Source organism: Aulostomus chinensis, chromosome 12, assembly GCF_037954235.1.
Source record: "Aulostomus chinensis isolate RoL2024-O1b breed Wild chromosome 12, RoL_Achi_v1.0, whole genome shotgun sequence".
Lineage (NCBI taxonomy): Eukaryota > Metazoa > Chordata > Actinopteri > Syngnathiformes > Aulostomidae > Aulostomus > Aulostomus chinensis.
In genome coordinates, this window is record NC_141331.1 from 11,513,820 (window position 1) to 11,528,317 (window position 14,498).

Here is a 14,498-nt window from a genome sequence, read left to right on the forward strand (position 1 = left end):
AACTCGGTGATTATTTAGTCCAGGTAATTCAGACGGAGGTTTGTGTGCAGTTTTTTAATGCGTAAAACACAAATGGACAGCAATCTCCTAAACAACTAAGGTGAATGGAGACAAGTTTTCACAGGTTATTTAACCCTAATACTGCCATAAAAGGCCTATCTACTACAATCCGGAGACATTTTACAGTAAAACTCTTTAGGGAAGTACGTAATGAGACAATTATGATTGAAGACTAAATAAAAGGCAGAAACAATAAAGACTTATCCCTGATTATGTCTAATATATCTTATTATGCTATCAATATGTTTGCTGCTGTTGTGCCACATCATCTCAGCGTTGATGAACCAGAGCACAGCGCCGCTCCGGAGTCGTTCATCTGTCTACCAGTGCTCCTTCTGTCTGGCTTTTCGCTCGTTAAGAGTAATGAGGAGCCAGTTTTTGGACATTGGGACCGGACCATTGAACCAATCACAATCTCTAAAAACTCCCAAATCTTCAAACGGACACGCTCATTGGTCGTCTCGACACGTCACTCAAGATTGGGACATCGTTAAGGCGGAGCCTGGTGGAGGAACGAAGGGAGGAGTGGCGGGTTAGAGGCGGCGCGACTGTCAATTGTGTTGTGTGTTCTCGTCAAAAGTCGTCTGTTGTAGCTGAGAGTAGAAGCCCGACCACCACAGTCGCGGGGCTCAGTCCCGGCTATGCGCCCCACAGCCTCAGACGCGCGCCTCTTCCGTCTAGTTGACGCCAACTGCAGCCCAAGTTGTTCCTCGGCACTTTGACATCGATGTGTGTTTGGGAAGAGAGGAACAGCTTCAGTTTCTGTCAGCTTTGTATCCAACGCTGGATTCTTCTCTCACCTTTTATTCAGCTCGTTTTCACGATTCCTCGTCATGCAGCGGGGCTTTTGGCTGCAGGTGCTGTGTATGGAGACCCTCGAGGACACGCAGGACTGTGAGCCTTGAAGACTTGTTGCGCGTCCCCGGGGAGCGCACCAGTCCGGTTTTTCCTCCAGTGGACGCTTTACCTGCGTGTGAGACTTTGATTCAGACGTTTCAGGGGGTAGGGGGAGGGGGGTGGGGGAGTGTGGACAGGACACGGATAAGCTCGGTGCTCTCTAACACCCAGGACTCGCTCATGTTTTAGGACATTTGGAGATTTCAGTAAACGTGAGAACATCCGCCCCCCCCCCCCCCAAAAAAAAAGAAGTCAAACTTTCGGACACGACGAGTTATTTCATTTCTGTCCACTCGTGTTTGCACTCGACCCCTCCCTCACATCGACATGTCTGAGCGCGATGGTTATGGAGACGGACTGTGCAGTGATGGAGCGCCGGACTTCATCCCACCGAGAGTGTCCCGCGGCCGACGGAGTGGTGTCATCCTTCCCGGTGGCGGTGGCGGCCAGGACTCCGAAACCATCCTCCTGGAGTCCGTGAAGGCAGCACCTCGCCGGAGCAGCATCATCAAGGTAAACAAACTACCTTCACTTCGTTTAGAACGGTGCATCATGGGATCTATTTTGTTGACTAGTGACAGAATGGAGCCGTGACACCATGCCAGTGAATATCGTGACGTGGTCAACTGTTTCAACAAGTGAGTGTGTTGAGGTGGAAGGACTTTCGCCTCTTTACTGTGAGGATTCCTGACGGAGTTTGACGCGCACAAGGCACCAAAGCAGCAGCTCGCAAGCCTCCAATTTGCGTCCTTGACGCGCGTCACACGTGCGCAAATTGACGTGTCTACAATCCTTCACCTTTTGACTGGCTTTCAAAGTTGCCACGCCACATTCTCAGATGATGGCTAGTGAGATGAGAAAGGTTGATGTGACAGGAAATGGTGCTGGGTGATGCACTTCACTATCACCTCCCTACACTCACACTCACACACACACACAGTCACACACACTATCTCTCTCTTTCTCACAGACACGCACTGCAGGGAAACTTCTTTGACTAGTTAGAGCCGTCACCTACTGACCGCCTGGCGTCACGGTGACATCATGCTTTTCCACCCTGGCCTTGTGCTCAGGTTGCAAGTCATGAAGGAGCTGAGTGAGGAGGAGGGATCATGGTTACCCCTCATGTCCCCTCAGTTGAGTCTCAGGTTAGGTGTCACCCTGTCTGCTGAGGTCATGTAGCCCAACAGGATACCTGGGACGAATGAGTGAGTTCACCTGCTACAGATGTTTGTGTGTGTGTGTGTGTGTGTGTGTGTGTGTGTGTGTGTGCGCGCGCGCGCGTGTGTGTGTGTGTGTGACCTTCTCAGCTCGTTTCACATGTGAAGCTGATATCTGGCTCCATATTTCATCTCAGTATATTTGGGCCCGGCGAGCCTCCATCTGGAGGTGCCTTCTGAACAGAGAGTCCTTTGACTGCTGCTGGGGGAGGAAGTGGTGAAAGGATGGACAGATCATGAGAGGAGTGATGTCAGTGACGGGTACGGTCAGCTGTGACAGCCAGCGCTCGGCGTGAAGCCTTTCACTTTTGATTGACATGTGTCAGAATGTCACCAGGTGTCAAGGGAAGTGTTAAGGTTTTCATCTTTGTCATCCTTAGGTCGTGAAATATGGTGATGGTTTAGAGCTTGAAGAGGAAAACACACACACACACATTTAATATAAAGGAGGAAATCTTCTTTTTTGTATTCTTCTCTCCTTCCAAATGTTGTTGCCTTTCACATTTTCATTTTGCTGAAGAGTACTGATGATTGAAGTACATCTTATCATCAGGAAATGTCAAGTCTTTGTGGTTGACTATGAATACAGAACAGAATATTGAAATATACCATATAGATGATTGAATATCAGTGGATGTCACACATTTTAAGAAAGAAAACTCCTAAAGGGTTATAAAAAGATGAATATGCACCAGCCAGCCATAACATTAAGACCACCTGCTGATTGGTGTGTGTATCTTTATATACACACACTCGACTGATCGTACATTTTTGCCTTGACTGAGCTGTAGTCCTCAAGCAGCCGTTTTCCTGATGCAGTGGAGTTCCCTCTGAAGGCAAATCTATGGGAGGGAAGGGAAAGAGCCCAGCCAGCCTCACATTACTATAACAACACACACTCTCATGTGTCTCAGACACCTACACATGCCATGTTACCTATAGGCACACACACACACACACACGCACACACACACACCCTGTTTATTCAGCTCTTCCCCCATCAAAACACACACACATGCAGGCAATTAAGGCAGACCTTGTTTGGTCGGGGACTCTCAACTGTGGTATGGACGCACGTTTAGCTGGAGGTAACCGTATGGCTGCTCTGGTCATTGAATTATCCAAATTACAAAAGGTGAAATTATTTTGACGTTATGATTTTGGGTACTTTGTCCCATTCTTATTTATACCATATCTCAGGAGGGTCTTAAAATTGTTGTTGTTGTTGCTGTTGTCTTCTTGGAGTCGAGGATGAAAATAAAAAGATTTTGAGGGTGAAAGGTCACACTGACTTCACATGAAAGCGGGATGTCAGGAAAGCCTTGAGAAAATGTCTTAGGATTGACACAATTCAGATAAAATTTCACCGAAATATCAAAGAGCGTGAAATGATGTGATGTGGTGATATTTCATATCTCTAAAGGTCAAAGGTCAACCTCAGTAATGGCTCATAATCCGAAAAAAAAAGTTTTTGGGGTGTACTCACATCATCTCGGTAACAACTGTTTTTTTGGTTTGTTTTCTTGGTACTTAAGTTCTTAAAGACTGGACAAACACAAATGCAGGCTGGTTGGTGGCAGTGAACTAATGTGAGGCCTTAATTGTGGTTGATTAAGAAAAATGTGTGGCAGAATGCAAGTATAGATGAGTTGATGCAAAGTCTACAGGTGGAAGGGGCATAGATACCAAGTTTTTGTACTATTGTCAGTGAAAATGAAAGAAAACCTGAAAGTAAGACAACGAGTTTAGACGATCATTCATCGCCGGGTAACAGTTAAATTACTCCTCCTGCTGCGGTTTATTTCCCCGCTCTCCAACGCTCCTTTATTTTATTTTGTTTACCATGATGTCACCACAAGGCTGTAAAAATGATCTTCTTCCATGATGTTCTCACTCATGGTCATCATTCTCACAGCATGTTCCAGTTCCACACTAATATTCTTTTATCGCTGCCTTGTTGAAGTGGAAATCTTCAGGATATCTTTAGCATCAAACTCCCCCTTGTTCGCATCTTTGGAAAAGATCTTCGTTATAATTTATGACCTATTTCTGTGGGTTAGAACAACATTCGTGGTGTGTGTCCGAGTGACTGAGTCGAGGATGATTTCATTATTTGATTTGCAAAATAAATATTCCAACATCTACGATGATGCAAATCCACGCACGCGAGAGCCAGTGTCAACACTACATGCATGCACACGTGTATGTTGTGGTCTGCGTGTTCCAATTCATGTTCATAGCAGATGTGAAGTTAGTGGAGATGTAAAGTGGTGAAGAGGAGCTGCTGTTGGCGTCACTGTGAGCGAGAGTTTGAAAGTTTAACAGTACATCATTGTTCAGTGACAACAAAGACTGGCGATTAATTGTGTATGAGATTCTTTTATGGGTTCTGTTTCTACTTAGGTACAGAAACCAATAAAGAACCCTTTAGATAGGTTCTTTGCTCAATGGAAGCTAATATTTTGGAGATTTATAGGGCTTCTCAAAACTAGTCCGGTGTATTTTAATGCACATTTTTATGTGTCGCATTCAAAACTGTTGATGGAAAAGGCAAAATTGAAATATACATTGTTTCCCTAATATTTTTTTAGACCCACTTGAGTTGAGTTTGCTTTTTTTCAAAAAGGATTGAAAGTCCAACAAAGGAGATGGAAACCTTTACTTTAAATAAGCTCTAACATGGTGGATAGTAAATGCACGTGATTGACCTGCTGGTTCCAACACTGTCTTCACGGATACTCCAAAATTTGTCTTCATCTCTGGAAAGCAGCTACATGTCCAGTAGTTGCTGGTAAGTTACAAAAACTTCAAGGGAACGTAATTCCTCAAGACCCCTCAACCTCTTTACTGATTGACAGCTCTTCTTCTTCTTCTTCTTCTTCTACTACTCTTTTACAGATAGATATGTCATTGGCTATACTTCCATCTTCTGGCGGCATTACTTAACCTATTCACGTTTCCTTTTATGCAACATATCAACATTTCACTTAAAATTTTGCATGACAATTTAATAGAAACACAGTTCCTGACACAGTCGCTTCACTGTTTTAACAATATTCTATAGTTTCCTAATGTTGCAGCATTAAAAACGACTTAGGTTATTTTCTCCTGGTTTGACTCTGCCGTCTGGCAGTAGAAACGACACATAGCTGTGGAGGAGAAGCCTGTCAGATGCATGTCAACTGTAGCCATGGGTAACAAAGCGCTGCTCCATAGACGAGCCCAAAGTCACGACACTTGAGTGTGTTAGCTGCCGGTTATGACAAGTTTGATAGGCACCAAGAAAGACATTGCAAAATTGTCACATGACAAAATGAGAGGCTTGTCTGGACTTTGAAGATACATTGAGACATTAAATAACGTCTTAAATCAGTATTTATGCATCACTGTTCTTGTTAAGGATGCAAAGAACGAGATGTTTTCCAATGCAGTTGCTAATTTGTTTCTGATTCTTCCGTTGTTGAGTTTCATGTCTGTCCGAGCTGTAAAAGTGCTTCGGCAGCAAGCCGCCTCTTGAGTCTTGATGCCAGAAATAACTTTTTTCCACTTAAAACTAATAATGAAATAAAAATAAGAATATTTCCTTGGCTTCTTTCCTCCTTGTGGGGCTATGGAGGGGAGTCAAGTAAAGATGAGTGTGTTACAGAGAGAATGCTTCACATTGACATGCCACGACCATCCTATCATGTAAAAACCCTCGTGGCCTCTGCCAGGGAGGTTATAGTTCCAACCTCATTTGTTGGTTTGCTTGTCTGCCTGTCAGCAGAATTACACACGAAAAAACTACTCAGCTGATTTTAATTAAACTTGGATGGTCCAAGGAGGGACCCATTAAAATTTAGGGCAGATCTGAATATTTTTATTTATTCCTCAGGAAATATTAAATAGACCTCGGTGGAGGTTTATTCTTCGCTCTAGCTCACTCTTATTGAGCTTAGGGTACCTTTTGAAATACATGGTGGTCTCTTCTTGGGGTTTGGGTGACATGTCGACTGTATAAAAGAGGTGGATGTAGTTTCCATGTCTGCTTTCTTTCCAATGACCAGCAGGGGGCCGAAAGAAGTCTGCAAGTCAAAGAGCAAATTGAACTCCTGGTGTTTTACTTCCTAAATAGTTTCCAAATGGTCCAATTTATGGTCTGAACATTCAGGTCTTCTTCAATACAGCATGATGTTCTATTTTCAAATTATGCCTCCACTTACATGATAAGTCAGCATATTCTTAAGGCACAGCTACCTTGTCACATTTTTGGTCCAAACCTGACAGAACTCTGAGATTAGTAACCAAAGCAGACATGAACCTGAACTTCATGGAAGCAAATCAATTTTTTTACTGCCCTGTCAAACAACTGTTGCGTAGCCACACGACAGTTCACTCAGAAATGAGGACAAAACTCAATCCAGTTACCGTTCAATACAAATAATCGCACTTTAACAGCAGAATAAAACTTCAACAAAATTGACAGATGCACAAACAATAAATCTCCACAGTGGCAGCAGATACAAACACACTGGAGCGGAGAGCTGCACAGGTTTTACACACCATTGTGCACAAGGCCTATAGTCATGCATTGTTGCTTAAATGTCAAACCCCACGACAGGATGTAGTAGATTGTTTATTTTTATGAACTAATTAAATGTTTTAACAGTAGTTTGAGAGCACATTGTCAAGTAAGTGCCCCCCCCCCCCCCAACCCACCCACCAGGGATGTCATGGTACCAGAAATCTGATTGTCAGCACACTGAATTTACATGATTCCCGATTACTGTTTGGAACAAATGGAATCTGCAACCGTTTAACATTTCCTCCCGGATCATTCTTCCTCATCTCTGCTCATTTCTGTATTGTTATTCAGACCCTAGTCATCCCCGTACGGACGAGCTGGAACGGCTGCCAGAGCGCCGCTTCATCACGTATTAAGACTAAGTTAAAGGGACATTAATCTCAATCAAGTTAAACACATTAAGCTCAGGCTGTTATATCAGTTTTCCCCAGCAAACATTCAGCAATTAGCTTACAGAATTACTGCCTAACCCGCCAGAAGGCAAACATGCCATAGACATGCCAGTCAGCCCTGGGAGAGTGGCGTGGGATTAACAGTCCAGCGTGCACACGTGATTGAAAGCATACACACACACACACACACACACACACACACAAACACGTAGGTCTTTCCATACATATGAGGACCCCAATAATACACTGCATATTAAGCCCCTTACTCAAAACTATAACAGCTAATGGCTGAACCTCAACTATTAGAACTGAACCGAAATCCAGGTTGAACTGCAACCTTAAGTCCAAACCCTCAGTCCACAGAACCTTTCATTGACTACATGCCTGCCCCTAACCCTCATTTTACCTCAACCCTAAAGCAAGGCTTTAACTTAAAAGTTCCCACAACACAAGCAATACCTTGTACACACACGCAAACTCAGGGGAGGGCATGGTTGAATGTCTTCCTGACAGGCCTGTGTGCTGCCTGACTGCTTGCCGTTAAAGTGCTGAAGGACGCCGTCTCCCTTGTTCTTGTGTTTGGAGCACAGAGCCTTGATGTCCCTGAACTCGACGGCCAGACTGAACTTGGCATCACAGCAGTGTCTCCAGCGCTAATTCAAGTTCTTGAAATTGTATTGATTTTTGAGAAGTGACATGAGAATCAATGTAGGCAGTCTAAGTCCTTCCAATGTTTCATTTGATGAGTAGATATTGATGATTCTAAGGCTGCGCTGGGACTGATTAGTGTTGGGTGGAAGAGAAGCACCTCAGTGGTTTGAGAAGCCCGTTTGTCTCTAATGACACTTTGGAAGGCTGTGATGAAAAAAATGATTTTGTGGCAAGGCGCTGGTTGGGCCGGTCACATTAATGTTGTCATGCTACTCTTGTAAATTCCCATTCTATCAGTAGCCTGTGATCTGATGACATTTTAACTTCATCTGGACTCCCTGAATAGTTTTTAATTGTCTCACGTGAACAACATGCTATCACCCTCTCTGTTTTCATGCACTTGGTCTGAATCCCTACCATCATGATGGCCTACAGCCCTGCTCGTGGTAAGAGACGCAACTTGAGGCCTTCAGTTCTCTGAGACAACATCAATCACTAACGTGCTAGCATGCTTACACGCTCATGTAGGCTGAATTCAGACCGAATCAGTGACCACGTTCAAGGCTTCTCTCATTCATGAGTGGGTTTTAGCTGTGAGAATTGGCGCCACAGCTCGAAACATTTGAATCAAGTTGAGTCACCTTGTGTGGAAACTGCCTGGCTGTTAACATTTGCCCGTGGGCTGCAGTTGCATTTTAGCTATGTAGCTGAAACTCACACATTTACAGAATCGTTGGTGAAAGCACATTTTCCCTGTACAAAAAAGCTAAATAATCTGAAATAAACATAACCTGATGTCACAGTGCAGCGGCCAACCATTTGTGCTGGAAACCAGACTGGAAGACATCGATAGGAAGAATCGCTGTGGTAAAATTGCATGTAGCACCGACCCACATCATTGCAAAACCTCCGCAGCACCTGATTTGGTGTAAAACCAGCCTTGGGACTGTTCCGCCATGCCAGACAGTTTGCTCCTGCCATATTCCTGTTCCTCGTGGGGGAACGTATTCATGCGTCTACTCATTTTTTTACCCATAGATCTGATTATCAAAAGATGGTACTTTACCTCTCAACCAGATGAAAATTCTGGTGGTTACATGAGTCATTTTCATTCTACTTGGGCAGTTGTTGTGATTATAGAACATCTCTTATAGAACATATATGGAACATCTGGGTAAACGGACCTTCTGTTAACCACAATTTCCAGCTTCTGTATGAACACGAAGTACAACAGACAAGTTTTTAGTCATAAACCAAATTATTGCTGAGGAAGATGCTCAGTTTAAGTGATTACAGTTCTCCATGTGCATGGGGGATTTTATTCTTGACCCAGAAATGTGAGTTTGGAAGAGATCTTCACAAAAGGGAAAGGTCCAAAGATGCTGATGGATGATGTTACTGACTGACCATCATCATGGCTGAAATGTTATCTTTCTTTCCAGTGTTGTGGGGCCTGTTTTTCTTTATAAGTCGCCTGAGCTGAGAACCAACAGTAACAAACCATAAAACACATTTACAGCTGGCAAGAGCACAGATGTGCTGCCATTTCATAATGGAAAGTCATGGAATTTCATATCGAGGCCACAGAGGGAGCTCTGTTTATGTTTGATATTGAGAAGCTGAGTTTATTTTTGTCCCTTCTCAGACCGTGTGGGCTTCTTATGCACTCTGCCTCCCTCTCCTTTCTCATCTGCACCCCCCCCTCTCCATCTGAAACTCTCCTCTTGTCTTTTCCCTCCTCTGGTTCTCCTTGCATTTTAAACCAACTTGCTTTGATTTTTTCTTTTGTCTTTCTGTTTCCTTGACATAATTGTTCTCACTTTGTTCTATTCCCTCTAATTCTCAGATCTCCTCATGTGGTGCCAGAAAGTGAACAATGATTTGTTTACTCCTGGAAAACAATCAAGAGTAATGACAATTTATCTCCCTGTGGTGTGTGTGTGTGTGTGTGTGTGTGTGTGTGTGTTTGTGTGTGTGAGCATGCATGCAAAGTAATTGCGGCCACTGAGGGCTCACTGTCTCCCAGTATCATTCTGCCACTGGTGCCACATCTCTCTGAGAGCGCACATCACCTCATCCCAGCTGCTGGTCAGGAGTTCGTTTGAGACAATTGGTCATCTATCCTTGTGGGGACATTAATCTACATAATGAACCTCACCCCTGTACCCATCAGAGGGAAAACACACCAAACTGATGTCAAAGAACGAGCACAAGTGAACAGACTGTAATGTCGCCTTGTGTTACCTGCGTCTGTGCCAAAGTGTTGCACTCACTGGTAAGACTTCAGCCTCAGCATGTGTACCTTTATGTGCCACTGTGAGAGGACGTAAAGGATTTTTTGATATATATAGCTACATCAAATACACATTTGTTTCACGGTTTGTTTCTGAAATCCAAAATGTTAAAATTCCATTGGCTTTTGGTCAAGGGAACCATGGTGATGCTAATGGGTAGCTTAGAAAAGTACGCCATCCCTGCAGCACTCTGTAAACAGAATTTGTGGTGACTTTTTTGAGTATTAAACAAACCCAACATATCTCTGTCGTGCAGCAAAAGAGCAGCTTGTGTGTGAGGTTTGACCACTGGTAGATCAATAGGATCTAAAAGTGATTTATCCATGCAAAAAAAAAAAAGAAGAAAAATATCTCTTATGCGAATCAATTTTAGTGAGAAAATGTAACCGTAACTACGGGACTCCTTTTTAAAATCAAACTAAAATCCTGCAAATATGTTCTTTTATTGCATTTAGTTGTGTAAGTATTTCTTGGAGAGTGTCAGTAAGAAACTGAGGATGACATTGCGTCATACATGTGAGACACTGCTCATGTGTGCTGTTAAGGATAATGCGAATTATGTTGGGATTTAAAAAGTGACCTTGACTCCACATTGCAAAGGATTTCATCGGTGGAATTAAAACACCAAAGCATAAAGAGGATTTTAGATGTGAATAAAACTGAAAACATCAACTAGTTTAAAGTTGAGTGACTGCCAGTTTGAATGTGGCAAGGCTTGAGGAGAGAAGCCCTTTATATCTACAAATCGCTTCCTGTTCAAACCCCCCTGCTCTCTGCACACCCGCACATAAACACATCTCTCCACACAGCTGTCTTTCCTTTCTGTCACTATCAGCCTCTCTGAGTTTTCCCCTCCAACAAGCAAGAAACAAGGAAGTAGGAATTTGGGAGCAGAGAGGGAACATCTCCAGAGCAGGAAGGACATAGTTAGATGAAAACACAAGTGAAGTTGGGAGAAGTGTTGAAAACAGAACAGAGAGACATAAAAGAGTGTTATCCAGGCAGATGCAATTTGGTGGTTATGTGAATGTGTGTGTGTGTGTGTGTGTGTGTGTGTGTGAGAGAGAGAGAGAGAGAGAGAGAGAGAGAGAGAGAAAGCTCAGTAGTGCGTAGTGTTAACCTCAGGGTGGATAGATCGGGGAAACCTCTTGAGACTACATGTTGGCTTGTTTTGCTGTTTTGAGCTTCAGCCTACAGGGCAAAACACACACACACACACACACACACACACACACACACACACACACACACACACACACTCTGTTTTTGCTAGTTTGATTCCTCCACTTTATAACCCTGATGATTTTGTTTCAGGTGTTGCCGGGAAATCACATTGGCATTGTCTGGCCTGATCACACCAGGAAGTAGAAACATTGAGTTTACAAAAATGGCAAAATGCAAATGGAAAATTCCATATCTGGTCTCACATGCCTCCTCTTGAGGCCACTGGAGTGCATGTAGAATGAATTTATACATATTAAATAAACATGCTAACAAATGGGGACACATGCTAGTGGATTCTACATAGTAAACAAAGAGCACTGTCAGCTCTTCACTGAACTTTCCACCAAAGATGACCTCATCATTAAAAAGCCAAATGAACCTGACTTTTATCAGTGAATGCTCATTTGGAGCTAAATTCAACCATTTGCACTGGAGTTACTGGGCTTTTATTTGGTTTAGCATCAAGGGAGGACAAGTGAAAGGATTGTCACATCTATATGAGCTGTGTAGCATCAATGAGTCATTTTATCTTCCATGTCTTCTTTTCCCAGAAGTCACTTGTGATATTATGAATGAATTTTTTTTCCTACCAGCCTCAGTACAGCTGGAACCGATCGCTCATTCAAGTGGACTCGTATAAGGTTTCTCGGAAAAAGTGAGTTCAAATGACCAAACTTTTGGGTGAGGCGTCATTGCATTCGGACCAAACTGCCAGTGTGAAATCAACTTCAGTTTTTCCTAAAGCTTCTGCCTGCTGCAGCGTTTCATCATCACCCTGTCAAATGTTTGTGGACTTAAGCTGATTTTTTGTTTTTGAAGAACTGTGTATGAAACAAAAACAAAAAGTTGAGCTTAGCAACATGTGTGGTTTTCTCTGCAAATGTTTGTTGTTTTTGTCCATTGAAGTTAAAGTGGAGTTAGAAGCTTGCCTCAGTTTGGGTGGGTTTCTTCTCAGTCAGTGTGAGTCATTAAACATACAAGTGTATGCATGTAAGTGTGTGATGGGTATGTTTCAGCTCTTTCAGGGCTGAGGAATGTGGTGTGGCTGCCAGAGTCCGCTGCTGTGACTTCATTGGGACCAGTGGAGATCTCTGGCACCGCACTCACCCGCTGCCATGGCAACCACATACAGGACCCATGACAAAACCCCATAATCCCAACTCCCTCCCCTCCACCTCTCACTACAGCTCTGCCTGAAATCATTCACTTATTGGCTCTCTCCCTGCTCTCTTTAGAGTTGGCTCATCTGCAAAATGAGAAGACTTCTGAAGCTATTTCTCTCCCCCGTAAATTACGCACAATTAAAACGTTCCTTATCAACGCCAGCTGCAGAACGAATGTGTGTTTTCATCCCAAAGCTGCCCAGTGGTATTGCTACGGTCCGGTGCATGAACACACGATAGCAGTAGTGCACTTAAGGTTAGAGAAGCAAGTTTGGGACTCAGTTGCAGGATTTGGCATATAAAACGTGTATCTGTAGGAATTATAATAAAATACTTACTGATTTTAAACTTTTCTCGCCGTATAAGGTGTTTTTTTTTTATATAAACATTTGTTTGTGTTGGATGCTCATCCTAAACATGTTACATCTCTTCTTCCCATTTCACTTATGCAATAAATTGTTGGGCATATTGGGGATGCGAGGATATATCACGAATATGAAAAGCTTATTTTAAATATTGTTTTAAAACTGTGAAGTATAAAATTTGCCTTCAAGGTTGGTGTTAAAGAGCCCCCCCCCCCCAAAAAAAATCAAAACTGTTACTTTTGAGTTACTTACGTGTGTTTTTAGTTTCCCAGGTGCATATTCCCTACTTCATATATTCCTGTAATTTCCACAAAAACCTTCCTTCTCTGGAGTCATTGCTACAGGAAATGTACTTATACTTGGCTGCACGCAGCAAGTCCATTTGCATCAATGTACTACAGATGATAACTATACATAAAAAATCGTTTTGTTTAAAATATTAAAAACCCAGTTTCAGAAACCAGTTCATCCCTCAACCGAAGGAAGATGCCCTGCAACAACAGAAGCACCTAAAAAAAGAATACATGTGAACCATTCGACATGTGTAGAGGACATGAAGACACCTGCATGTATCCTAGCGACACAAATATTGACGTTAAATGGAAATTCACATTGTTGATATGTAAGTCATGCAACACGCTAATGTCAAACGTTTTACTATCGATCTTAAGAATAAAAACAAAAAACAAAAAACCTGAACTGAACACCAGGGCAGTCTCCCTCATTTTGCCCTTTTGGTTGGTTTCTCCATCGCCAGCTTTATTCAGTCTAGCAGAACAAATTGTTGAAGAGCAGGAGAAGAGAGAAAAATGATAATGACATGGAGGGTGGTGGATTCACACAAGTGGAGAAGGACTCTTTGGAATGCACAAATCGGTGTGAATCATCATGTGGAGGTAGAAATAAAAAAAAAAACAGGGCAACAGTGGAGGGAACAGAATATAAAGGTAGACTGGAAATAGTCGGATAAGAGAAGCTCTTGAGGAGCTGTGCATCCTCCCACAGCAATCTACTGATCTCACATTGCTGTTTTGCAGTATAAAAATTACATTCTGCTAATTTTGAAGGGCTGTTTTTTACCCCAAAATAAGATTTCCTCTTTGCAATCTCTTTTTTCCCTGTGTCACTATTTCCCACGCTTGCTTCTCTACCCTGGGGTGTACGTTATGTAACCTCCTCATCCCTCTGTTTTATTCTACTTTCACTCTGTTACTGAAGTCATTCATGGTTTGCTACCTGGTGCACGATATTTCCTCCCATTCATCTTTCTTATTCACCGTGTGATGTCTGTGCCTTATATACTAGCCTCATAAGATGGAAAATAATATTTGGACATCACTTTTTCTGAAAGTCCAATTCTCTACCTCTGATAGACACTGACTCTTATCTTTGTTGGCATCATGCATTTTCCAGCCTTAAGACTAAAAGCTTTAGACCATCAACATTAAGACTGTAACGCACCATCGCCATTTGGTGTATGTCAAAACAGCCTCCCCTAGCTGCTACTGTCCTGCCAACTGAGTTGCACCTGAAACAACACAAGAAGGTCCGTGGGTGTGTGGATGCTGTTGGAAGACAGCTGATGAAGGACTCTTGGCTGTAGGATCGAATACATTAGCAGTCACCTGTGAATGGGTGGCCAATTGGTAAATTTGAACATACTGGAAA

The 14,498-nt window shown here is 42.9% G+C and overlaps 1 protein-coding gene across 1 annotated transcript in view; it reads left to right on the forward strand.

Annotated features, from left to right (window-relative positions):
• The first annotated feature begins 599 nt into the window (after window positions 1-599).
• Window positions 600-14,498, forward strand: part of plcl1 (phospholipase C like 1) — a 75,059-nt gene continuing 61,160 nt past the window's right edge. Inside the window, exon 1 of the mRNA XM_086220134.1 lies at window positions 600-1,470. Within this exon, the coding sequence (XP_086076260.1) occupies window positions 1,285-1,470 (186 nt within the window). The 5' untranslated portion in view covers window positions 600-1,284. The remainder of the gene's footprint in view (window positions 1,471-14,498) is intronic.